The sequence below is a fragment of the Lonchura striata genome, chromosome 3 (genome assembly GCF_050655825.1).
Source record: "Lonchura striata isolate lonStrDom1 chromosome 3, ASM5065582v1, whole genome shotgun sequence".
Classification (NCBI taxonomy): domain Eukaryota; kingdom Metazoa; phylum Chordata; class Aves; order Passeriformes; family Estrildidae; genus Lonchura; species Lonchura striata.
Genome location: NC_140705.1, coordinates 78,995,169 through 79,020,497, shown reverse-complemented (window position 1 = coordinate 79,020,497; position 25,329 = coordinate 78,995,169). Strand labels below are relative to the sequence as shown.

General features: G+C 45.7%; 1 protein-coding gene across 10 annotated transcripts in view; it reads left to right on the top strand.

Annotated features, from left to right (window-relative positions):
• Window positions 1-25,329, top strand: part of TJAP1 (tight junction associated protein 1) — a 40,298-nt gene that overhangs the window by 10,911 nt on the left and 4,058 nt on the right. For 4 of the 10 annotated variants that reach the window (XM_085576903.1, XM_021544115.3, XM_085576899.1 and 1 more), the window contains 8 exons: window positions 12,066-12,160; window positions 14,290-14,343; window positions 16,459-16,617; window positions 19,646-19,674; window positions 20,345-20,506; window positions 21,115-21,181; window positions 22,877-22,984; window positions 23,669-23,752. In XM_085576903.1, coding sequence (XP_085433029.1) covers window positions 16,492-16,617; window positions 19,646-19,674; window positions 20,345-20,506; window positions 21,115-21,181; window positions 22,877-22,984; window positions 23,669-23,752 — 576 coding nt within the window. In that variant the 5' untranslated portion in view covers window positions 12,066-12,160; window positions 14,290-14,343; window positions 16,459-16,491. Of the gene's footprint in view, window positions 1-5,689; window positions 5,829-6,857; window positions 6,919-12,065; window positions 12,161-14,289; window positions 14,344-16,458; window positions 16,618-16,702; window positions 17,944-19,645; window positions 19,675-20,344; window positions 20,507-21,114; window positions 21,182-21,406; window positions 21,680-22,876; window positions 22,985-23,668; window positions 23,753-25,329 lie in introns of those variants that run through there. The other 6 variants (XM_085576902.1, XM_085576901.1, XM_085576900.1 and 3 more) reach the window with 5 other exon arrangements.

Here is a 25,329-nt window from a genome sequence, read left to right as displayed (position 1 = left end):
TGGGTGTGTGGGCTTGCTACTTGTTTTCCTTCTCTGCCTGATGAGGAATGCAATGTGTTTGCCTTTCTTGGCCTGTGGTTGCAGCCGCATTCCTGCAGTGGGAGTCAGCACGGCGGCGGGTGGCGTGCTGTTCATGCCCCGTGGCTACATGCTTTCAGCTCCACATGAAAGGTGTATTTAGTGTGTAGCTTGTGCCATTCCTGGCCACACCTGGTGGCCTGCAGGCATGCAAGAGGTGGAGTCTGGCTGTGTTTGCAGATGGCATTCAGGGTTCAAACTTCTTGCTTGTGGAAAGGCTGGAGCTGAATCCATGCTAAACAACCCCAGGAATGCACCGGGAGAGCTGAGCGGCACAGTCACTCCAGGGGCATGTCCTAGCAGCAATGTTTCCTTTATAGCTGCAGCAAAATAACTCATGCCTGCTTTTCCAAAGGAACTGACTGTTTGCTTGGGTGTGTTGTACGGTTTAATTTACACCGATAAGGCAAATTAAGGTTGGCTTTTTCCCCCTGCAGCCTGTGTGCTCTTGGCAGTCAGTAGATGATTGAGTGGTTTGTGCCATCCATCTCTGCTCAGTACATGAGGTGTCTGCCTGGCTCTGAGATTTAACCTGGGCAGGAGTGCTTCCCCCAGTCGGCAGGTAAATATCCTGTTCCAACTTATTCTGGAAAATCTTTCCTTTTCTAGCTGGTACCCCAAGAACTGAGGACAGGAAGTTTGCTGAAAGATGGCAGATCAGGATGTAGCTGTTGTTTTGGGATCCTTGTTATGATATATGTTTTGAGAAATGGTCACTAGTTTGCTATGCACCCGTCATGCAAGCCATCCTTGTCCTCTATACAACTCTTTCATTTGCCTGGCACAGGGAAACGTGATCCTGTTTGGTAGCATCACTATAGGCAGCCCATAGGTAAGGCTTGTGGAAGTAACAGCAGACCATCTTCTCTGTTCTGGGTAAGCCCTGGGCTGTTCATTATCCTGTTTGCTTGGATCTTTTGCAGTTTCCCTTTTGGCAAATTCTAGTAGCCTGAAATTCTGTGACCTGCCAGTCACTTCCTTATTAAAGTTAGTCTTTTGCAGAGGACCTCCTTACTGCCATCCTTAGACAGTAGCAGGAATTAAAGAATTTGCTCTCAAAGGTTCTCTGGCTTTATAGCTTAGTTTTTGCTTTTTAGCTGTCACCACACTCACCACGTGAGTCACTGCAGAGCACGCTGCAAACAGGTCCATGCCACCCTCTCTCCAGAAGACTGTATCACTTTTCAAAGCAGGATCTCAGTAATAGTGTTTAAGGGAATGCTACTTGTTCCAAGGCTATTAGCATCATGAAACAATTGGAAATTATTCACATTGGACTCTCTTCTCTTTTGGTTTCATGTAAAGTGTGCATTTCATTTCAAACTAGTTGCCACTGACTCCATACATGACTATTAGGGCTTGGATGCTGAGAGAGTGTGTTGCCTGAATCTTCATTTTTCTTCCTCTGTTCTGTAGTGGCAGATTGGACAATATGCCCTGCAGCAATGAGAGGTGGTAGCAAAATATAAGTAAGTCCAAAATTGGATTGTGTGGCAGGTTACTGACAGAGCATTTTAAGTGTGTATCATCATTGCCATACTGGCTGTTTCAGCTTTGTCATGCAATATGGGCTATGGCTGCAAAGATGGAGGTCTCGTTTTGGATTAGATACTGCTTCTGCTGACATTTTACAGTTGCCAGGAAAGGAGTGAGGGAATAAGAATGACATGGATGTGGTGTTGGCCAAGGAGGAAGTACAGCTGATTATTGGCCTTTTTCCATCCTGTCGGTGAGTTTTAATATGTTATGGAGAGAAAGTCACTAACTCCTTGTTTTGGCTTCCCTGCTCTGAACTTCAAGACTCTACGAATCCAGGCCTCTTTGCAGCCGTATCCGGGCAATGTGTTCCTGTGGCTAGAGCTGTAACCCTCACAAGCAGCTAGATCTCCCCCTGGTGGAATAGAGAGTAGAAGGCACTGCTGCGGCTGGACGGTAAAATAGGGAATTGGTCTGATCCTGGGCACACTGAGCCGTCAGCAGATGTGGGGTTTGTCCAGTTGAGACATTCCTTAGTCCAGAGTCACAGACTTAGCAGAGCTGCACTCGTGCAGCTGCATGAAGCTGAAGGCATGAGTGAACAGCTCATTGTTGATACTGAGCAAACACCTTGTTTGTGCAACATCTGCCTGGCTATATGCTGGCATTGCTCCATGGTCTTTACCCTTAGATGAGCAGTGAGCTACTAGCTCTTTGGGTTCTTGTCTAACACTTGACCAAAAAAAGGTACCTGGAATGTGATGGCTTGCTTTCTTTAAGATATCTGGGGTTTTATTAGTCCTCAATTAGAGCCCCTTTGAGGATAGGTGATTTCACTTGTAGCTCAAATATTTTGCATTCCCTGCTTGTTCTCTGAAGAGCTGCATAGGGTTTACTTGTGGAGGATCTACAGGAGGGAGCCCTGTGTAGGGAAGGAGCTTGTCTGTTTAGCATTACTAGAAAGGAGTGGTTTTCCTTAACCTTAGAATAATTAATGGACTTATTCTATCCCAAAAGACAACAGTGGTAAAGGCATTTCAGTTTTACAAGAGCAATGCCAGGCAGGGGATGTGAAGTAGACTGGAGAAGCTGACCTTGTGGTAAAACTTGTGGTGAAAGTAAGTGATGGGCCTTTCCTGCAATTGCCCCTTGAGACAATTGATGCTCATAATGAGCTCCAGCTGAAGAACAGCACTGGTGCTAGCAATGATGACAGATGTGGAAGGAGGTAGTTAATGGGAGCTCTCTCTGACTCATGCCACAGAGAGAAGTTGTGTCTGGAGGAAGTGCTGAAGCAGCCCAGCTTGGTCACAAGTGGGGAATCTGTGGTTATCCCCCTCCAAGGGAGGAAGGTGAACCTAGGAGGTACAATACAGTATATAAAGGACAAGCAGTGCAGCCTATGACTGAGAGGCAGCCTCCCTGTGCAGGGCAGGGGGTGGAGGTGTGAGTCCCCTCTGCTGTGGCTGGGATCCTGCTGTTAAAAGGACTGACTGGAGCCCAGGGGAACAGGGAGGGAGGAGCTGTAGTCAGTTGCGTGCTTTACACAGGTCATGAGTGAAAGATAGATGGGTGGATCTGTTTGTTTTTCCTAAACTGGATTAAGCCATGTTGCATTTCTGTGACTGAATTCAGAATGAAGTCTCTCAGTTATTCAGTGGTGCTGAAGGCTAAGAGACTCATTAAATAAAACCCAACCAAAACCAAAGAACCCAAACCAAACAAATGAGGCAAACTGAAGCAGATTAACTACAGGACCGCACCATAAAAAAGAGAGAAGATGCTCCAGGGTTACATGGTGCTTCAGGAGCCATGCTGCTGTGTTGTTTACAGAGTTGAGACAACTTTTGTGCCTATTCCTGCTCCTGGCTCTAAATATGCTAGGCCAAAAGCATGGATTTGAAAGCCATCTCCTTGTTCTGCTTTTGTGGCCTATTGAGATGACTAGTGCCAGTGTGTACAGGAGTGGATGCTCTAACACTCAGCATTGTGCCTGGATACAGAGGCTGAGTGGAAGTCAATGAGGAATACTTGTTTTAGCCTCCAAAGTAGGCAGTGCCTGTGACATGGGTTAAGTGGGAGATCTCTGTGCCTAGTAGGAATCCTGCTTCACAAAGGAGTCAGTAGCAACACCACTTGTAACCTCTGGGAAGAGAAAGGGCCAGGATTTAATCAGCTTTGGGAAAGGGCTGTGATGACCACTTTTCTCTTTCATCCCTTTGGCTGGATAGTTTCGTTCCTCAAACACCACTTTGCATCTCTCAGTGCTGCTCTGCTTTTCCCTTCCAGCTTACAGCAAGTTATTGCTCATTGTAGGTGATGCAAGGTACAGGCAGCTTGATTGAAGAACACCCCGCTGCTATCCTCACACAACACTGGTGTCACTAGTTCTACTTCATTATACTGACTACTGTATGTATTCTGTGTTGTAGAGATCATAAAATATTTCTGTGCTAGATCTTATCTGATGACTAGCATAGAGGATGTTTCAAGTTCCCATAGCAATGCTTCTGAATGTGTTTCAGTCATCAAAGAAAGAGGGACTTCCAGATCATGAAGGTTTGAGGATTTTGTCTGAGAAAGGGGATGGTGGTGAAGCTGCATATTATTTGTTTGCCTGCCTTTGGATGTGCCTCTGACTGGTATATAATCTGGAAAAAGAGGAAGCTGACATTTGGCTAATGGCAGAGATAGTCTGTGTCATGCAAACAGCTGGACCCCTGGGCATGCTTAACTGTTCAGCTACAGATGCAGCTGCACAATCACCCAACAGTTAAGCCTGTGCCATTCTCTGCCTCATATCTGACCATCTGCTAGGGAAATGCTAATTAAACCAAAATGATTCTTACTGAGATTAAACCCCAGCAGCAGAAAAAATTGAGTATAGTACAAATATTATCAGGGATAACAGGGATCAGGGCTGCTGCTTTATTTGTTCTTATAAAGAATTTCAGGCTATTCAACTCAGTTGCTGTCAGGTAGGTTTTAGCTCATGCACACTTTCTCTTTTCTATCTCAAATCAGTCTTGTTTTACGTGCAAGTAATAAGATTGTCTTGCTTTTTTTTTTAATTTTTTTTAGTTGTTTCTTATGTCAGCTGAGTCTGTTTTTCTTTAACTTACAATTTAATGCAAAACCAGTGCAAAAAACTGGTTTTTTGTACTAGTGGCTCAGTTCCTTTACTTCTGGAATGGAAATTGTTCCTACCTTCTTTGCATGTATTTATGGTGACAATGAATCCTAGACTTGGTGTGGGGCCACATAACTTTATAGTTGCACCAGTGTGAATCTGAGACTTAAGACCAAACAGTTTATTGCAAAAATATATCTGCAGAACTTTGAGAATTGAAGTTTAAATCTTATAAAACCAAAAATGTGTCTGTTTGGTTCCTTTAGCAGCCAAGCTCTTGTGTACCTAAAATCTTTGATGCCATGTAATCTGGGCTTCAAAATAGCTCTTTCAAAAAAAAAAAAAAAAGGTAAGAACTTACAACTGAGGTTGATTTCAGGGCTGCTCTGTGTACTTAAGTTACAGTTCACCATTTTATTCAAAGTTGTGGCACAATTTAGTTTCTGAAGGCCAATGAGGGATTTAGTTCTCTTCAAGGGGCTCTGAGAGGATTGTTGATGATGTCTTTCTGTGCTAAACTTGGAAAACTTGCAATGAAGAAGAAGTTAGTTCTACACATGGTAGCTCAGAGACAGCAGTAGAAGGTGGCCCTGAGGAGAGAGAAATGGTTGTGTTGCTGGAATGGATGTGAGGTAAGCTTGAAGAGGCACAATTGAAAAAGCAGGTAGACATGAAAGAGTACCAAGAGAATGAAGATAAATTAAATCTTGATATCCAGGAGGAAGAGTTCGTATAGTTTTTAATGAGCAATGGAAAGAACACTACTAATTTTAGAATTGTTGAAATTTAATTTTTACAGATATGTTTCCTGGGGAAACGCTGTGAGAACTGAGATGAGAGATGATGTTAGAGTGTGGGTTTGTAGCATGTTAGGTCTGTGACCTAAGATTTAGTTTGTGTATGTGCTTACCCCACAGTTAACAGGAGAACATATTTCGGTAGAGGAGGGTCAGTAGTGAGGCTGTGCCTGGAGGCAGTTAGATAATGTGCTCTAACTCCACACTCCAGTTCACTCAGATAAACTGTTGGTGAGCCATACCCTTAGGAATGGGCAAGTGGGAACAGTGTCTTCCCAGAACTGCTCCAGGGATGTTAGACATCAGCAAGCAAAAGCTGTGTGGGAGTATGGAAAACAGTGTACAGTGTGAGTATTTGGGATCACCTTTTCCATGTTGCTTGGGGAAAGTAGAGAAAGTATTAAGCTACGCTGGTCTGAGCGTTGTTATGATGTTTATTTGGCATAGGATTATTAAAACTTTCAAGACATATAAATGTTGATACCATTAGTGTCTTAATATACCTTGTATAGTGTAGTTAGTTTATTTTGATCCTGAGAGAGGCCACACTGTTGTGGGTTTGGGTTTTTTTGGAAGAAAAAACCCCAAATCAAACACAAAAACAACAAAACCTTTGGAAGTAGAAAAGAGCAAAAGAGGGTTAATGTCAATATTGGTAAGGACTTCACCATTGCAGGGAAGTTGTACTGATTTAACTTAATCAGATTAGAGACAGCTGTGATTATATTAGTGCAGCATTCCTGTATAGGCATCCTTAATTTAGTTTGAGTCTTGTATCTATCTATTTAAGTAGTTTCAGTATAAAGTGCTCTTAAACTGAATTAAGAACATTTGCCCAGGAGCGTTATACTGCTTTATATTATTTTCTAAGTCAATTTAATTTAGTACAGTGTATATGTAGACAAGACCTTGGGGAAAAAGCTGATCCCTTTTTTTACTTGCTGTCATGTTTGGCTGCAGCCATGTGATCATGGAATGAAAGAGCCTGTTGTGGTGCATGTTGGTGGAGGATGGGCGAACTGATCATTGTGAGCCTTTGTACAACATGGTCATTCTTAGCTGTAGTGTTCAATTAAAGTTGGTTGATCCTTCTTGTAAATGAGGCCTTTTCCTGTCTAGAGCAGATGTGAGACCCTTGTAATGTTAAGTTTCATTCTTAGCCTACCAATGAAAGTGCCTGCAACGTGGTTAGTGTCCTGTCTGTTCAGTCAGCAAAAGCAACATCTTAAAACCTGGCACAAATGTTTAATGTTTGAAAAAAGTCAGATGGCTGAGCAGGTTTGAGCTGAATTTTGCTACTTTTCTTCATCAATAGCTTGAAATAAACGTCACCCAATTTTGTTTCTGTTTCCTTCCTGGTCTGTGTCTCCCAACAGTATGTACCACCTGCTATATGTGGTGACTTACACACAAACAGAACTTACGGCCAAGGAATAAGTAAGTACTGCAGATGTCAGTTCTCTTTCTGGTGGAAAAGGATAAATCTAATCAATACATCTTGTGTTCTGCTTGCTGGTAAAGGCTCTATGGGAACAAAACTGGCATGTGAATTACTCTGCAAGTGTGGTTGTAGTGATAGCATTTCAGAATAAAGTTGACTGTTGTAAGCAGCCGTTCTATTTTTTGAATTTGTTTTTGTCAGCACCTGCAAGCATTAGACCTGGACTTAGCGCCTTCTCAGCACTGCAGATGCTCTGCAGGCTAGGTCACTGTAGCAATTTGTCCATCTGTCCTCTGTAAATAATGCAAATAATGTGCTCTGCTCCACTGTTCCTCTATGTAGATACTGCACAGTGTGTCAGCCATCTGTGCACCACTGAGAGTCTTGGACAGAGGGCATGTTTTAGACAGTGGATTGTGGCAAGTGCATCATTGAGTGCTCCAGCAATGGAGCATTCTCTAGCATTACTGTGTCTCTGTTAGAGGGACAGCTCAGTGACATTCAGTTCCTGGCACTGAAGAGATGGAGATTGCCATTTGCCCAGAACTTTGGAACCAAAGCTTGAAACAAGAGGACTGCTGATATGAGTTGCTGGGAGCTGTGTGAGACTCAGGGAATACTTACAGGGGCTGAGAATCTGCCTTTCAGTAGTTGAAAAATTTAAGCTGCTTCTACCTTGTCCTAATTAAATGCCTTTTGATTTTATGCTCTAGGAAGGTAATGTATGATTTTCCCCCTCTTCTTCCCCTCCTACACAGCACAGGATATGATGGAGGTCTGGGAAAGGAATTTCTGCATGATGATTTTCTACAGAAATCTTCCTCTTCCACTTCTCTTTGAATGTTTGCTTGTGGTAGCCATTCTCTTGCTCGTGTTAGAGAAAGTTTAAGGCCATGGCTCCCAAATTTCCTTCATGTGACCTATCAGCTTTATCCAGATACATGTTGTTAGAATATGAAGATTTGCTTTTTCTAGCTGGGTTCAGACACTTCCAGAAACTTTTGAGAGTTTTCCTAATCTCCGTGAGTTTTTATCTAATGTTCTGGTATTTCTTTAAATTTCTGAGCAATATACTCCAGAAATCTTCTCATGGGAGATCTTAAAAGAACATAGGAAGACAAAGTGAGGAAGGACATGAAACCTAGGGTGCTAAGATGAAGAGACTGAAAGTTTGTAGCCTAAACTACCTTGTGAGAGTTGGAAGGATCACTGAACAAACTAAACACGCTTCTGATGTGTCAGCAGTTCTGAATGAGAAGCTGTTATTAGCCCTTGATGTAGCTGTCTGTGCTAAAGGTAGCTTGGTAAATGACCTTTTGCTGAGCTGGTTCTTGTGCAATTTCAGGTGTAGCCATTAAAGGTGATTCTATGCTTTATATGTATTAAAAAGCTGGTGCTCATTTCCTGGTCAAAATCTCCCCTGGGTATTTTTATTCTCCATTAACATTCCTTCTGGGGATTGAATTCTGGTTCTTTGCTTCCTGTCCTGTTCCTGTTCAGATGTTAATCAGCTGTTGCATTCTATTCCAGTTACATGTTAGTGATGCTAGCATATCTTGGTCAATGTTGACCAGTCCTGGCTTCTGTAAAAGAATTAGGGAAGCTAAGCTACTCTTAACACAGCAGAAAGTAGATAATAAAACGCACATTTAAGGGTGTGGAGTGCAACTGAATTATGGGGACTGAGATCTATGTGTTGTGGAAGGAGAGAACAGGACTGTCAGAAAAGAGATAATTTTTTAAGAGAATTCTGCATGGTGCAGTGGATGTGACTTATATGTGGTATGTCCTGTGGTATTTCCATTCAACAGGAACTATGTATGACTGGAGTCCAGGGATTTAATTTTCTTTGGAAATGTGTTAGGTGTTAAGTAGGGCTAGTTACATGGACTGTTCAACAGCTAGCCTGATCCCTTTTTCTTGATAGTTCTTGGAATTGTTCTCATGTAGAGAACAGAGTTTTCTGCCTAACAGTCAAGGTTAAGTGGTATGGAAAAGCAGGAATGAGCAATAATCCTCCTGAAATTCTATTTTAATCCAAGAGTCACTATAATGCTATTACTCAGATCTGAATCGTGATCATTAACATGCAAGCAGAACTGAAATGTGAGTCTGCACTTGGAGCTGTCATCCTTTTATTTTAAAATGAGCTTCAGCATAGCCAGCAGTAGAATGGATCTGAACATTCTTTTGAGGTGCCTTCTCTGAATGAAAAGATCTCTCTCATTAAATGTTAAAGGGCCCTTTAATAACCTTGCAGTCCTTTTCTATTGTGCTTGGCACCAGCAGTCTAGGGGTGCTGATTTTAATTTCACACAGCTTGTTTTCCTGTCCTGGACAGACATCCCTTGGTGCAGTTATTGCATTGTCCATCTCCCTGTTTAGTTGTCTTGGACAGGCTTTCTGCAGGAGCTTCTCAGGTAGTGTGGCTTGAGACCTCTGAAATCTAAGGTTTCCTCTATACATAAGCACAGGAAGGCAACTAGACAAAACTCTCTTGTGTTTGCTTTTCATGAAGCTATTGATATAGGAGCTATAGGAAATATTGATACCTCCTAAAGCAAGATGTGCCAATATCCTGTATTGGATATGTGTGCAGAATATAGGTTGGCCCACGGAGAGCAATATTCCAGATTAACTGTGGTGATCAGGTATGTGTCACAGGACATTTGGTTTTTTTTACTTGTGGGTATTATACCTGCAAGTATTTGGAGTGTGCTGACTCTGATAGCCACAAAAAAATCTTTCTGTAGTGTTGCATTAGAAACAAATGTGACTGTGATTGTGTTATGGGATGTGTTTTTTCATTAATACAGGTTTATCTTTCTGAATAAAAAGCAGCACAAAAGAAATGCTGTTAAGAGGAAAAAGCTGGAAAGGTGATACAGTACCTGAAATAAAAAACTGTATCTGCATCATAATCACTGTATTTCTCTTGAGGAAGGGTCACTGCTGACCCTCAGCACTGGCAAGAAGGCTGTTTTACAAGATCAGGAAAGGCAACACAAGAGAAGGTGATGATGAGGAAAAGCCTGTAAGTCCTCTGCCTCTTTACAGGGAATGTTCAGCTGCTGCAACTACAAGCAGGCAGAAGTTGTGTGCATCTTAGAACCAAAGTGTTGGCTACCTTAGGCTTCAAGGGATTTGCCAAATATGAGGAAGACACTAGGTGCCTACAAATGTTGCTTTTTTTATTTCTCTTGTTCTTTCCCTTTTTGTCCAAAGCATTCCTGTTTAAACCTTCCTTTCTCTGCTAGGGACCTCTTTCTTGTTACTGGAGATAAAGCAATGCTCATGGGTGGTGGTGTGGTTTTTGTATGCATGCCAAGTGGCTGTTTATTCTGTACAAGGCCCACAGAACTGTCTTAAGCAATTCCGTGTGAGATGACATCTGTTTGTGGTGTGTGGTAAAGGTTTTGCTTTCTCAGATCACACAGAGAACAGAGCTACCCTGCAAGTGGATTTTACACTGAGGGATGCACTCTGGTAAAGTCACTTAGAGTTAAACTTGCATGCTCCCTGTGCAGCTGCACTCTGTCACTGTGTTGTGGTTAATCCCAGCTGGCAACCAAGTACCACGCAGGCACTTGGTCACTCTCCCCTCTGCTCCCAGGGGGATGGGGAGGAGAACTGGAACAAAGTAAAATTTGTGGGCTGGGATTAGAGCTGTTTAATAATTTAAATAAAGTAAAATATAATAACAATTATAATGGTGAGAGGGAGAGAGGAATAAAACTCAAGGAAAAACAAAGGATGCACAATGTAATTGGTCACCACCCGCTGACTAATGCCCAGCCTCTTCCCAAGCAGCAGTTGGCCCTTCCCAGCAACTCCCCTCAGTTTATGTACTGAGCATAATGCCATTAAGTGTGGAATATTCCTTTGCTTGGTTTGAGTCAGCTGTCCTGACTGTGCTCCCTCCGAGCTTGGTCAGCTGTCCTGACTATGCTTCCTCCCAGCTTCTCATGCATGCACCTTGTCACTGGCACAAGAAACTGAAAGTTCCTTGAGTTAGAGTAAGCACTGCATAGTAACAGCTAAACCATCATTGTGTTGCCAACATAATTCTCATCCCAAATCCAAAACCCATCACTGTACCAGAAAGAAATTTAACTCTGTCCCAGCTGTAACCAGGACATGTTAGAAAGAGAGTTTGTGTGTATTTTGTCAGTGTGAGCCTTGTGGCCCTTAGTAAGCCTTTCCAGTGAAGCTGTTACTATCAGTGACCTTAGAAATCGTACTGGAACAACAGTGGGTAATAGCTAGAAGACAATAGAATTGGACCTAGTGCACGTGATAGACTGGTAGAAAGAGGACTGTAAATGTTAAGGAGCATTACTGTTGAGAGGTGGAAAGGATGGATAAAAAGAACGAGGAGTTTAAGTTTCCTCTTGCATTACAGTGCTAATTGAAATAGCTGAAGAGCTGTCTCCTACTGTAGCCCCAGGCTAAAATTGAGCTTCTGCAGGATAGTCTTAATGTGGACTTGACAGCAAGCTCCTTCAGAAAGAGACTTGTGAGTAGTGCAATGAGCAGAATTAGTGCCTTCTTCTATTTCTGGATATCACCTATATCCATTTCTGCTTTGGAGCACCAGATCCATCTGTTCTGGAGAGAGTATCTGCTCTTCTCTGAACAGAGGTGTGGCGAATGAACCACCTTGGTATTCTCACTCTGTGGTACCAAGAGATGCTCAGGTATTGTAGATGAGGAGGCTTCGGCTGTGCTGTTCACTGCCGGGATGTCTGCAAAACAAAATTAGGTTGATGCAGAAGAGTGGTTAGAGCAGAATGACAGTGACTGGATTCTTGATGGTGGACAGGAAAGCAGGTGGGGAAGCAGGGACCCCTGGAGCTATGTAGAAAAACCAGCTGCCTTTTTGAGGTCAGTTACTGGTCTGCACAGGCATCCTGCTTAGTGGAGAAACGGTTAAAAGACCTGTGCTTTCTGGGATACAGTGAAGACACAGAGCTTTTACAGTGGAGGCATTTTACTTGGCATTAGATAGTAGTCTGATGGTGCAGCAGTTTGCTGTTGACTTCTGCCCTGTCAGCTGGCTATGGGTTGCTCTGAGCATGCCTGGTTTTTTCCATGTTTTGTGCTGATAGGTGACTGACACCAGGTTTCCTTTCTCACGTTTCAGGAGCTGTTGGCCAGATGCTGCTGAATACTGACAGGAGAAAGCTGATTCAGAGACAAACGACCAGAAATGTTTGGACATGTCGTCACTTTGGATCTGTAAGTCCTTATTTGAGGGAAAGTTGCCTGGCAGTCCTGTGAGTTTTTAACTATCTATGGAAATTCTCAGATCATGAGGGTAGATTTCAAATCCTGGTATGTTTTCCAGTTAAGTGGGGATGAGATGGCAGGTAGCATAGTTGCTGCCTCTAGGATAGGAAGCAGAAGAGTTCTGTTTGAGCCTGAGGAACAGTGTGCTGAGAGACAGGAAGGCCTTTGGCATGTTCATTCTGAGCACAGCTGCAATGGAAACATGTGTGGACCCACTGGTGCAGCTGTTCCTGGAAACCTCTGTCTGTCTGTCATGTGGCTGGTGGTTATGCCCTGATGCTGAACCAGCTTCTGCTGGGAGTTGATGGAAAGCAGATTCAAACTATGCTGGTATGCTGGTCTTATCCTTCCTGGAGGTGCATGCTTTCCCTCTCTTTCTCCTGTCATACTTTACAGTTTGCCCCACAGAGCAGTTCCACTGTGAAGCTGTTGTGAAGCTGTTTTTCCGTGTGCTAGTTGAGACCCGACTCCAGCATTGTAGCAAGGAAGATGGCCAGATAGCTTGTTGGGGCAGGGCCAGTACTGGGGCACCTCTTCAGTTTGTTTTGGCAGAACTTGATTTTGCATGGTCCTAGTTGCCTGCTTGTTCCTTTCACCTTCAGTCTGACTCTCCGTGCGCATGTATAACTGGTCCACACCCTGGCTCTTGTCCCACCTTCCAGGGCTTCATGCCACTGACATGGAAAAAGTAGCACAGCAGCAGTAGTGCTTCAGGGAAAGGAAGGCTTTAACTGAAGTCTCTCATGCCAGTGGCAGAGTGATGTCCACAAAGCTACTCTCTTAGAGCTGACTAACCCAGATTACCCATTCACTTCTTGTAGTGATAGGTACCTTTTGTGGTTTGATTTCCACTGGCAACTAAACAACACACAACTGTTGGCTCACTTCTCACCCCTCTCACCCCTCACCTTCTCAGTGGAATGGGGAGAGGTTTGGAAAAGAAGTAAAATTTTGTCAATTTTTACACTGGCAGTTAAATGGGACAGAAAAGGAAGGGGTCATAATAAAATAAGTGGAATATACAAAACAAGGCATGCACAGTGTAATTGCTCACCACCTGCTGACCAATGCCCAGCCAATTCCTGAGCTGTGGCCTGTGGCCACCTTTCCCCCTAGTTTGTATATAGACCATGATACCATATAGTATGGGACATCCCTTTGGACAGTGTGGGTCAGCTGTCCTGGCCATGTCACCTCGAAGCTTCTTGTGCCCCTCAGCCTACTCACTGATAGGGTGAGAAGCTGAAGAATCTTTGCCTTAATGTAAACACTGCTTAGCAATGTCTAAAACATCAATGTGTTATCAACATTATTCTTATCCTAAATCCAAAGCACAGCACTTACTAGCTACTAGGAAGAAAATTAACTCTATCCCAGACAAAAACAGTTAAATACCCCAGGCATTAAATACCCCAGCCAGAGAGGAAGGTTGTTTCTGAACTTGTTTTGTGTCCATGGTTGGCTGGATATTTTACAGAAGCCTGTTAACAGCAAGGTAGAGTATGATATGTTGCTTGATGGCAATCAGAGAGTAGCTTGCCTTCCTCCCTTGTGGAGGTGTGGGTTATCACAGCTCTAGGCACAAATGTTTTGACTCAAACAAAAGCCTAATAATTGCCAGCTCATTTGTGGGTGAAAAGCACTCACTTAAAAGGATGAGTGAGATCATTGTTAGCATCACCAAACCTCTGTACTGAAGGCTTCACAGTTAGTATCCCTCTAAGAGGCAGGGAAGATTAGCTGGGAGGGTCCCATTCTAAAGGAGATGTGTTTAGTCATTTCTGGAACCAATGTTGCTTTGAAGCCATTGCTTCATGAATTGTGAGTTGCCCGAGTGCCTTGAACATTTCCTTGCCCTGTGCCTTTCCGGCTTTTGCTGCGCTATATGGCCAGGTATTTCTAAGTTCATTTTCTTTACATTCAGAAGATCTGATGTGGGTTGAGGCAGGTACCTGGAATGAGTGGCCATCCCAGTTGTCCTTGGCCGTAAATATTCCCTATGCCTTATATATTTATGGGATGAAATTTCAAGCTGGCTGTTTTGGTGGATGCTTAAGCTATTTGTTTCTCTTCTTCAGGTCATCTGAGTGAGTGTCCTGGCTTCATGAGGCTTTGAATTTGAGCCCAGGCTGGTAAGTGTTCATGTCCTTATGAACTAGAAAAATGATTGTGATTTCAGCTGGGCATATCTTCATGCACATCTCCTGTCCTTAGCCTGGCAGAAATTGAGAGAAGAGTCCCCTAGAACCACCTGTTTGATAGTGGGCCATTTAAAACCTTCTTCTGGCTTTTCTCTTTGAAAAAAGAGAAATGTCTTCGCAGCAAATCAGACCTATTTTCTTTGCTTAGAGATACAATGAACTGTGCATTTGGCATTATGGATGTAATTTTTCTAAAATATTAGATATTTAGAATCTCCACTATTTAAAAAATATTAGATATTTAGAATCTCCACTATTTAGAAAATATTAGATATGTAGAATCTCCACTTAGGAGGGGTGATTTTGTGGAAATTACTGCAGCAAGGGGAAGTTCCCAGCATTCTGATGGGGAAGATTTACAGGTCAGTCCTAGGAAGTTGTTTGTGTTTGTGGAAAGGTGTGAGAAACTTTTGTGAGCTCGTGTTAATAGCAGAGTAAAGGATGGTTTGTAAATATACCTGTGAAGTGTAAAGCCTGTTATAGCTTGGGACTGCTCTGTGCTTGGTGCAGACACCTCCCACTTGCCTTCCTCTCAGGGGACTCAGTCTGGATGTCAAAAGAGGCAGCTAGGTAAGAATTGGAGAGAATTTGCAAGGCTCCATTTAGACTCTTACCATGTGAAATGCTGCTGTCCAACACACAAAGCAAGTGAAGTCTGCTGGGTCATGGGCCCCGTGGTAGTCATCGACTGCAGAAATGTAAAAGGGACTTGTGTGGCCCTGCTTGTTGAAGTAGGGAGAGAATGTGATCTAAATGGACACAGGTCCTGCACTTTGAAGGGCTGCAGGTCAGGTGCTGAGGATTGCAGAGATGCTAGGCTTGCTGAGTGTAAGGGTCCCACAAGGGGAATGAGAATTGGGCACTTACTCCAAATACAGGACAACTATGAATGATGCACATGTTGTCACTGAGGGAAGTCTGATATTGGGCTCTGCAGCACCTGCTTGATAGCTCTAAGACTTCATGTCTTGTGGACAACAGAGTGGTTGACATTCTGGCTGCTTGTGGGGAAGTCTACCTGCCTACAACTGCAGACCTAGAAGATTGAAAGGAGGGTGTTTTTTCCATATATACAATACAGCTGCTTTTCTTCTACCCTATTTTTTGCTCTTGTACTGTTCCTGCAGCAGGAAGAATCCCAGCATAGCTAGGGTGAAGAACCTAATCTTTCCATTAGCGGTACAGCTGCATGTCTACATACTGTGCACTTATTCCCTCTAGGGGTGGTGAGGCACTGTTACAGGTTGCCTGGAGAGGTTGTGAACTCCTCAGCCCTGGAAGTTTGAGGCTGGATGGGGCTCTGAGCAACCTGGTCTAGAGGAAGGTGTCCCTACCCATGGCAGGGGGGTTGGAATGAGATGATCTTTAAGGTCCCTTCCAACCCAAACTATTCTATGATTCTGTGTTGCAAAATCTGGCCTTAAGTACCAAGGGGTAAAAACCATTGCTCCCTAATTTGATGCCACCTGTGACTTGGGGGTTGTCTTTGTCTTTTCTGACAGAGTAATCAGTTCTCCTTCTAACAAATCACCTGTGGTCTGCTGCACTGGTCCCAGTGTAAGCCAAAAAATTCTGGGCTCTTTAATGGCTGAAGTCTCCTCCCACATAGTCCCTGCTGACAGTGACAGGACATGATCAATAACTCCTGCTCCAGCTGTCACTGCTTGCCTATAAGGCTTGCAGTTTCCATATTGAAAAAGGCCTTTCCTAAAGAGCCTAATCAATATGCTGCTGTGAGGTCTGTTCTCATTTGCTATATATAATCTGGACACACAACTACGTGAGTAAGCGTGTGTAGAGGGGGGAGAGGATGTGCCAGCCCTCTGCTCTCACTAGCTGGGAGAAGGACACAGCTGCCTCTTACTTTGCTCCCTCTCCTGCAGTTGCTGCTCAAGGCTTGTGGCTATACCCTTTACCTGCTCTATTAGCACTCTGCATGGGGACCTGCTCTGGGACTCCAGGGGAGCCAAATTCCTGCTGGGTGACTTCTAGGGTTTGATGGAGCAGCTGTGACTCTCTCTTCTGTGCACTTTCTGCTGTTGGTAGGTAACCTGCTTTCAGAGCCACGCAGGTCGGAGGATGTCGAGCACGGCCCCGTCAAAGAAGCCTTACCGCAAGGCGCCCCCGCAGCATCGCGAAATCCGACATGAGGTGCCCATCATTCGTGATGACCAGGATGGAGTGATCTTGGCTGAGCAGAGTCAGGTAACAACTTGCCGGGTGACAAAGGGCTTAACACCATTGCACCAGCAAATAGGGTTTAGTTACACCGAGGCAGGCCAGCTCGAGCAGGCAGAGGGGTTTGAGGTTGGCAACCTGAACTTCTCCTCATCGTGGTCCCTGGAGTCCAGCAGTGAGAAGGAAGTGGCAGGGCGCAGAGCAGAGCTGAACATCAAGAGCCAGACTATCTCTCCAGCACTTCAGCGTGGTGGGAAGATGGGGCAGCGAAGTGGGAAGCGGTGCCCGAACCGCAGTCGTGGGCACTGCAGCAAATTTGTGAGCTGTAGCATGGAGACAATTCTGGTGTCTGGAGATGAAAGACACCGTCCCACTTGCTCTTTCAAGAGTAGAAGCCTGGAACGCTCACTTATATTTAAAGAGCCTCCTGAACTCCTGACACCGAGGAAGTTTCGTGTCTCCTCTACACACCTGCCTCTCAAAGGGATCCTGAAGCAGACCAACATGACTGGCTCATGCCCTGAGAGCTTATGCAAGTCCCGCTCAGTAGAGACACTTTGCCATGGTCGTGGCTCACGCAAATACAGTGATCCTCAGCTCTGTCTCAGCCCTAGGGAGAAGCGCTCCCTGGAGCAAAGCAGTACCAGGGCCGCTGACTCTGTCAAGCGCAGGGAGAAGATCACAGAGGAAAAACTGCAGTTCTCCAAATTCCTGGATGAGATTACCCAGCGGGTGCTGAGTCCCAGCCGCTTGCACTCACTGGGGAAGAGCAGGGGAGCAGAACAAGACCAGAACTCTCCCCTTTTCCCTAGAAGCTCCATGCAAGAAGGCCAAGGGGCAGGTCGCCTAAAAGGGGTCAAAACCAAGCATGCAACGGAAAGATCCCCCTGTCCAAGCAGAAGAAAAGCAGAAAAGAAAAGCGAGGGGCTGGGAATGGCTTCGGGCCAGAGAACATATGCTGAGGAAACTGAGAGAGTTTCCAGACTAAAAAAGAAACCTGTCCTTGGGAGGAAGGACAGTAAGGGAAAACTCCTTTCCTTGGAGAGAAGGGTAGTAGATGTGTGTCAGTATGAGCTGCAGCAGCTGGCAGACCTGGGGCTGGCAGGGATATCCTCTGGGCAGCAGCATTCACTGTCTTCATGGAAAAGCAGTGCAGAGGGCAGAAAGGATGAAAGCAGTCCCTGTTCACAGCTATTACAGCCACACCATCAGTGTGTTAAGCTTGGGCAGAAGCGTACAGTGGAGCCACACTACCCAGAGAAAGGATCCTGCTCCACTCCAACATGCTGGAGTCCGGAGGAGGGGCCTACCCCATCTAGATCCTCCCCTTCCTTCAACCTGGCACTAAACAAGGTAGGTGCCAGGGTCACCGACTTGCAGGCAGGGCTCTTACAAAGGCCAAACCCCTATGTGGATCTCATCTAGTCTGTAATGCCAGGGGCAGAGACTGAGAGCAGGTCCCCAGACCTCATGTTGTGGGTGCTTAATCACCAGAAGTTGCTCTCTTGTGGGTGTGTTAGAGGTTGGGTATATCTTCCTGAGAGTAACCAGCTTCCCTTTGGCCCCAGGAGTTAAGGAAGGAAGGTTCTCCCCACTGCAGACTTCCCAGGTGTTTGCTGGTTGGAGGCCCTTCAGGCTGCTGAGTAGTAGATGTGTGCAGGAGGCAGGCAGCTCCATTGTCAGGAGGTGCTGGGGTGTTCCTAGTGCTTTGTGTGTGCCCTGTGCCTCAAGGTACTTGATCTTTGTATGATGGCTGTTTCAGGTCCTTTAAGCTTTCTCCTCTTTTCTTTAGCCTGCTTTGAGGCAATGCCATTACATTGTATTAATAAGAATCACATTATCCCCTTTGCCTGGTCACTATCATCTGCTGTTTGTATATTGTGGGGGCAAGGGAGGCAATTGGTAGGTAATTCTGTGTGAATTAACTGATTGCCATGTGCAGTCATGAGGTAAGAAAATAATGAATTGATGCTTTGCTCTTAGGAGCAGGAGGGTGTATGCAGGTGTTAAAGACCATTCTTTTAAAGTGTGAATTAATGAAGATAGCAGCTCCATGATGTCTTAAGGCCAGAATTGTGATGCTGTATCTTATGGAATTGTTAGCAGCTCAACAGCTTCGTCCTTGGCTGTCTGACATGGTCTCGCAGCCCAGAGCTGACTGTGACACTTAATAGACTATCAGAAGTGTGGCTACACTTGGCTTTGTGAAGTGCTCTTGGTATCAAGTACCAAAAATAATCTATAGGCAGTTTGGACTTTGTGATAATGGTCAGAGACTTGGCTTTCACAAAAAAAAGTTGTTTCTAGTGCTAATTAAATATCTCCCAGCCATCCTGGCAGGCAGCAGCCATCTCATGGGTTAGCACAAAGAGTTCAGAATAGCTGAGCTGTGTGCTCTTGTCACTGCTCTGTCTCCTTGTTCTGCAGGGCTCTGATCCAGCTGTCTCTGGGGATCTTGCCTATAACATTATCTTTTACAGGCTTTCCTGACCTTTAGTGTTTCTTCTGCTATCCTAGAATAGTTACAGTGGTTGGTTTCAGGTCTGCAGAAAGAAACCTTTTTTTGCAGCAGAGTCTGGGTCATATAATTGGTAGCCACATTTTTCAGCTCCCAAATGATTCTTGCTCATTATTTTTGTGGGGCTTCAGGGGCTCCACAAGTGATTGCTGTGGTGACTAGTGAATCCTGTGTATGCTGGCCTGTGAAATTCCTGCTGCCCACCAGCTGTGGATGTGGAGGAAGCTGAAAGACCTGCTAAGATGGTGATGTTACCAAAGAGATGCTGAGAATGCACCATGGAAGGGTAAAGTTACCTAACTTGTGTGGTGGTTTCTAGTCTTCTACCCTGAACCAGAATGTATAGTGTGTTTTGGTCTCAGACAGATGAGCAATGTGTACAAATTCTTGTAGTTCTAAGCTTGCCTAGTATGAACTGTCAGAGCAGGAGAGGAAGAGTCACAGCTGGGGTGTAGCAACCAGGACTGCCTTTTAGGACAGTGTGAGAGACCAACTCCTCTTCTAAAAGAATCTCACAACTGTTTTCTCCCTGTGCAGGAACCCTTGACGGATGCAGAAAGGATGAAGTAAGTGTCCTGCTCCCCCTTTATGCCTGTCATACTGCAACTGTATGGGTTCTGATTCCTCACATCCTGCTTGTGCCACCTGTGCAGTGAAGCTGACTGGCCCTGCAGGCTCCTCTCAGATCTTCAATCTTCTTGGGGCTGTGTGGGGAGAGCTTTGGTCTTTGCCTTGCCAACCTGTGCCTTGCATGTCCCTCCCGGTGGAGGGGGAGGGAACATGGATCCCCAGTGCAGATGCAGGCAGAGGAGTTGGTGGGTGTGAAAAAAAGTAGATTAAGTCTTTAACAGAGATGGAGAGAGGATTTTTCCCTTCTATTCATCCAGCCAGGACGGGGTTAAATTATTGATTGGTTTTCATTCATCAGTGAGGGACACTGGAGCTGTGCAGCTCATCTGTCTTTATGCAAGCACTGTAACTCGAGAGGGAGCTGGGAGCCATGGCTGGCCAGCTGGCATGTACTTCTTTCCCCTGCTCCAAGAGTGTTGGTCTGTCTGTCCTGACAGAGCTGTACCTCTTGCTTCATGCCTTGGAGTCTCCTGAGGGTTCAGTTCCTGACTTCCTGAGGCCCCTGTGAGGGCTCTTTGGCCCTAGTGCAGGGCAGTGGGGTGGGGGTGCTGGTGTGGAATACTCCTTGTGCACTCAGTGGTACCTTGCTCCTGGTTCCTGCCCCAGGCTACTGCAGCATGAGAATGAGGAGCTTCGACGACGGCTGACATATGTGACTAACAAAATGGAGGCAATGGAGCGGGAACTGGAGTCAGGTCAGGACTACCTGGAGATGGAACTGGGCCAGAACCGTGAGGAGCTGGAAAAGTTCAAGGACAAATTCCGTAGGTATGACAAAGAAAATGAGAGGGATAGAGTTAGATCCCTCACACCAAAGACTCCCTCAGCTGGCGTGAGCAGGCGGTGCCCTGTTGTGCAAATCAAAGATGTGCTGCATCCTTGAAAAGGTGCACCTCCAGACTCTAGGGGAGATGAAGGCTCTGCAGCCATTATTTCTTCCCAAGTACAGTGTAGGAATGCTGCCAGCATGAAAGACTGATGACAGGGAATTCTTCATCTGTTGGATGTAAGCGTGTGTGCAAAAAAAGCCACTGGTGGCTGCAAGAAAATACATCCTTGCTTTACCTGAAAAGTATCTTAAAAATCAGTGCCAGTCACTGGTAATGTGCTTGGATGTGACATAGCTGAGAGGAGTCCTCTAAAGTCATCTACATCCCGTCCTGCAGGATCCTTTCACCCTGCCAGCCTCATCTTGCCTCCAGTAACTTGGGGTCTGAAAGCCGTCATGTGTCAGAGATGAGGCATAGTTAATATGCAGGGTTGTCTTAGTAGCAGTCTTTCTGAGTTCTGGAGTTGGTGGTTTTCTTGGCACCTACAAAGCCAACTTGAATAGGTGTCTGAGATCCATTCCCAAGCGTACAAACTTGTTTCTATAGGTTACAGAACAGCTACACTGCTTCCCAGAGAACCAACCAAGACCTGGAGGAGAAGCTGCATGCCCTGGTGAGTGCCCTATTAAGTCAGTAGAGAGATGAAGTGGAAGAGACCAATGTGTGTTAGGAGCAGATGGGGGAAGGGGCCCTGTCTTTACCCAGCAGATGTGGCAGTGAGTGAGGGGTGAGATTCTGGCCATGATCATCTACTCCCCATTCTGGCTGGTGTCATGAGAGGTTTTCTTGATTTACTGAGCCCATACTTGGTCATGCATGAGAGCTTTGGTTCCTCACAACAAAATTGCATGTTGTCCTGTCATGTTGCTTCAGTCCCTCTCAAAGTGCCAGGGATGTGTCAGCTAGTCTTGGGGTGGTCATCCTGGGAGGACGGGGCAGTTGGAGCAGAGCCAATGTGTGTGTATGTCTGTTGTGTGCATTCATAACACTCATGGCTGTTTCTTTTCTCTCCCTCCCCCTCTCTTTCTCTTTCTCCTCCCCACGCTGCCGCTGGCACACTCTGGGTGCACTCACCTCTCAGGCCTCTCTCAGCCAAAGCTGGATTTTTGCAGTTGCGTCTTTTCGTTTGTGTGTTTTTCCTTTTTCCTCTTTATGTGTCTCGGCCTGTTGGTCTCATTGTCAATCCCACATACACCATCTCAGATGGAGGGGCCCCAGCCCTCGTCCAGCCAAGGGCTCACCTGGTATCCAGCAGCTGCCCGCAGATGCAGCAGGTCCTAGCTTGCAGGGCTCCATCTTAACAGTGTTTGACTCTGAGCCAGCTGGAGCATGACATGTTGGGAAGTGGTGCCCATAAGCTGCAGCACTGCATAAGGTGTGGATGGCTGTGAGCCTTGTTTGCTCCCTTTCCTTCCCTTTTTGAGCTGTGAGCAGGCAAGTCAAATAGCTGAGGTGCTGATTGCCTTTGTGTAGCCCAGGATGAGATTTCTTTGGTTCTAGAACTTGAATTTCTTGGATTAATATTCACTACCAATTATTCATTGTGCTGGTGCCTGAAGAGACTGTATACTGGTGAAGTACTGGCTTCCCTATCCACTTGCCTGTTGCTGTGCTGTACCTGTGATGCACAGCTGGCCCTGCTGGACACAGCCTCACAACACCCTTGGGCTGTTTAGAAGAACTTCTTGAGACAGCAACAGCTTGGTTGTTCTGAGCTGCTGTCCCTGTACCTGAACTGTTAGAGAGTCTGAAGAGACAAGGTTGCCTTCTTTATGGAGGACATTAGCTGAACTTCAAATGAAGCGACAGGTTCTTTTACTTACTAGAGCAAGGCTTAAACTCTTGTGAGATGGTGCCTCCCCTTCCCCCTTTTGTCCATTCAGTATTGACTGCTATTTTCAAGCAGTATTCTTGTTTTGGTTTCCCCAGGAAGGAAGGCTACTGAGTATCACAATCTGAGAGGTCTTTACTATCAGTGGCAGGTTGGGATTGATTGCTCAAGACCACTAGCTTTTTGTGAGGCACCATGGGAACCAGGGACAGAGAGGAAACATGCTGGTGCTGCAAGGATACTGCATCAAGGAGGTTCAGACTCAACCTGTTGTCTCTGTAGCTAGCAGAGCAGCTGGTCTCATTTGGCTTTTGGAATCACCTTCTTTGAAGAAGGTTGTGTCCCTTGTCTGTCTGTCTGTCTGGAAGTTTTTTGTATCCCAGCTGTACATGTCATTGTGCTATGCTTGGGCTGAGGTGGGTGGAAAAACCAGGTTCTGTGTTTGAGAGTTTTAAACCTGGTATTCTTGCATCCCAGATCAAAAAGGCAGAAATGGACCGCAAGACGCTGGACTGGGAGATTGTAGAGCTCACTAATAAATTGCTTGATGCCAAAACCACCATCAATAAGCTGGAGGAACTCAATGTAAGTGTCATTCTGCAAATGACTGTGAAAGTGTGTGAGGCGTGGGCTTTTGCTTTTGTTCAAAGTCATTAGAGTAAAGGAGCACATGAATGACTCCAGTGTGTATGGGAGTGCAAGAGCTGTACAGGATAGCAGGGACAGACAAACAAAAGAGGGTCTGTGGGGTTGAACAGGGAAGAATGGATCTTCAAGTTTGATGTATTTGCTCTTTTAGGCTTAGGGTCTGACTTTTGTCTGGGCTGTACCTAAGGAGGGGTCATTCCCTCCAGAACTAGGAGGGAGCCTTTTCTACACCATTAATATAGAAGTTCCTGGATCCAGTGCTTGACACTAACTGCTCTCAACTCCTTCCAGTCTCTCTGCATCATCAGATATAGTTGAGCTGTGTGATGGGAGAGAAAAAGTGGGATTTTTGGGGATAGTTAAAATCCCCAGAGGAAGTGGGGCTTGATACACTGACAGTGGATATGCCAGGAACAAAGACTTGAGTTGAAAGGGACACTGTGGCTGAGTTGTAAGAAAATACTTAAAAGTACAGGGAGGAAGGAATGGCAGTCCCCTCATGACAATTCATCAGCTGCCTCTTCTGGCTTCTGTTCAAGCAGTATTTGGCCAGTTGGTGCCTTTTTGGGTAAGAGTTTGGGCAAGTCTGACAGTATTGCACACCTGTGCCCTCTCTTGCAGGAGCGCTATCGACAGGACTGTAACCTTGCAGTACAGCTGCTCAAGTGTAACAAGTCGCACTTCAGGAACCACAAGTTTGCTGATGTGAGTAGCAATCCTGATGAAGTGGAGAAGGGTTCATGGGCTTTGACTGCATTTTGCTTTCTCTAGCTTTCTCCACAGAGGCCTCTCATCCTTCAGTCTCAGAGGTGGAGGGAGGTTCCTGTTCCCACTCCCACTGAGAAGGCAGCACAGAGCTTCTGCCAGCTCCCCTTTCATGACAGCTCCATTTCACAGTTCAGCCAGGAGCTGTTATAAAAAGCACAATAACCTTGAACTTGATAGTCTGCTGGGTGCATGCTGGTAGCTGGCAGGAGGATAGACCTCTCTCTACTCTGCTCCATCCTTTTTCCTTCCTCACCTGGCCACATGGAAGGGCCATACTGCCTCATAAGAAGCAGCAGTAGTCTGATCCAATGTCACTTATTACTCTGAGGAGAAATGTGTGAGGCAGCATTCAGGGTTTTCTAGGCCTTCTGAGCAGGAGAAGCTGGTAACAACTCACTGCCCCTTATGGGGAGGGATGAGGGTGGGGGCAGGTCAGCTCATCCTGCTCTCATCTTCTTTCACATTAGTAGTATCAATTCTTTGGTTGAAAGTATTGTCCAGGCTTTTAACCCTTCCCTCTCTTTACCATACCTCTAGTCTCTGTCCCTTCTTGTGTTCATCTCAGCAAAAGTACATGCTTGTCTTTTTTATCTTAGCAAGTGACCACCATGTCACCCTCCCCCACTGTGTCTCAGATTAGCATTCTTGAGGTCAGTGTATCAGTTACTGCTGGGGTAACCTTGACCTCTCTCCCAGCTGTCCCCCCTCTCCGGAGCTTTGAATTCTGCCCCCCAGAGCAGAGTTCCACATGGCTGCCACTGGAGGGAGTTTGGTTCTGAGCAGCTATGCAGACAGCCTGCCTCACAGCCAGCTGTTATGCAGTGTGCCCTGCACACCCAGATGTGGGTGCAGCTTCCTTCTGGCTGTGATGGGACAGACCTCACTGTGCCACTGAGTGGCTTGGGGTCCTCTGTGCTCCATTTCATACATCACTTACCTGTGGTGACCCAGGTGAGGACAGTTTGGCAGGGTGATGGGGAGAGCAGTAGTGCCCATTTGCAAGACTAGGGGTAGTGCTTATCCCCTGGTGAGACCCCAGACCCCAGCTGGTCATAAGCCCAATGTTTGTCTCTCTGAAATGGAGAGAGTGAGGAAGCAGGGTGAAGTGTTGAAGTTGGTAGGAACACAAGAAGGCATCGATCCTGGTCTGTGGGCAGGCTGCCAAGGCAGCATGGCTGCAATTATGCATTCAGGGAGCACTGTGGATCTCAGCAGTGGGGGCTGTACAGTCACTTCAGTGCAACCACCAGCTGATTTTCCACAGATCAATAGGTCCCTTCCTAGCATGTGCTGGCTGGGCCTTATCTCTGTGCTCACAGACATGTGGGACTGAGACCATGTGCTGTCTTTACCTGTTTGCTTTGCCACATGGGGCCTGTGAACCACAGCCTACAACCATGACTGCTGTGACAGTTAGAGAACCTTGTTAGTCACTCATGGGGCAGGTGTGCTTTAAAAAAAGATACCCTTCTGAAGGCAAGGTAGGTGAATGTTAGGTTCAAGATAATGACTAC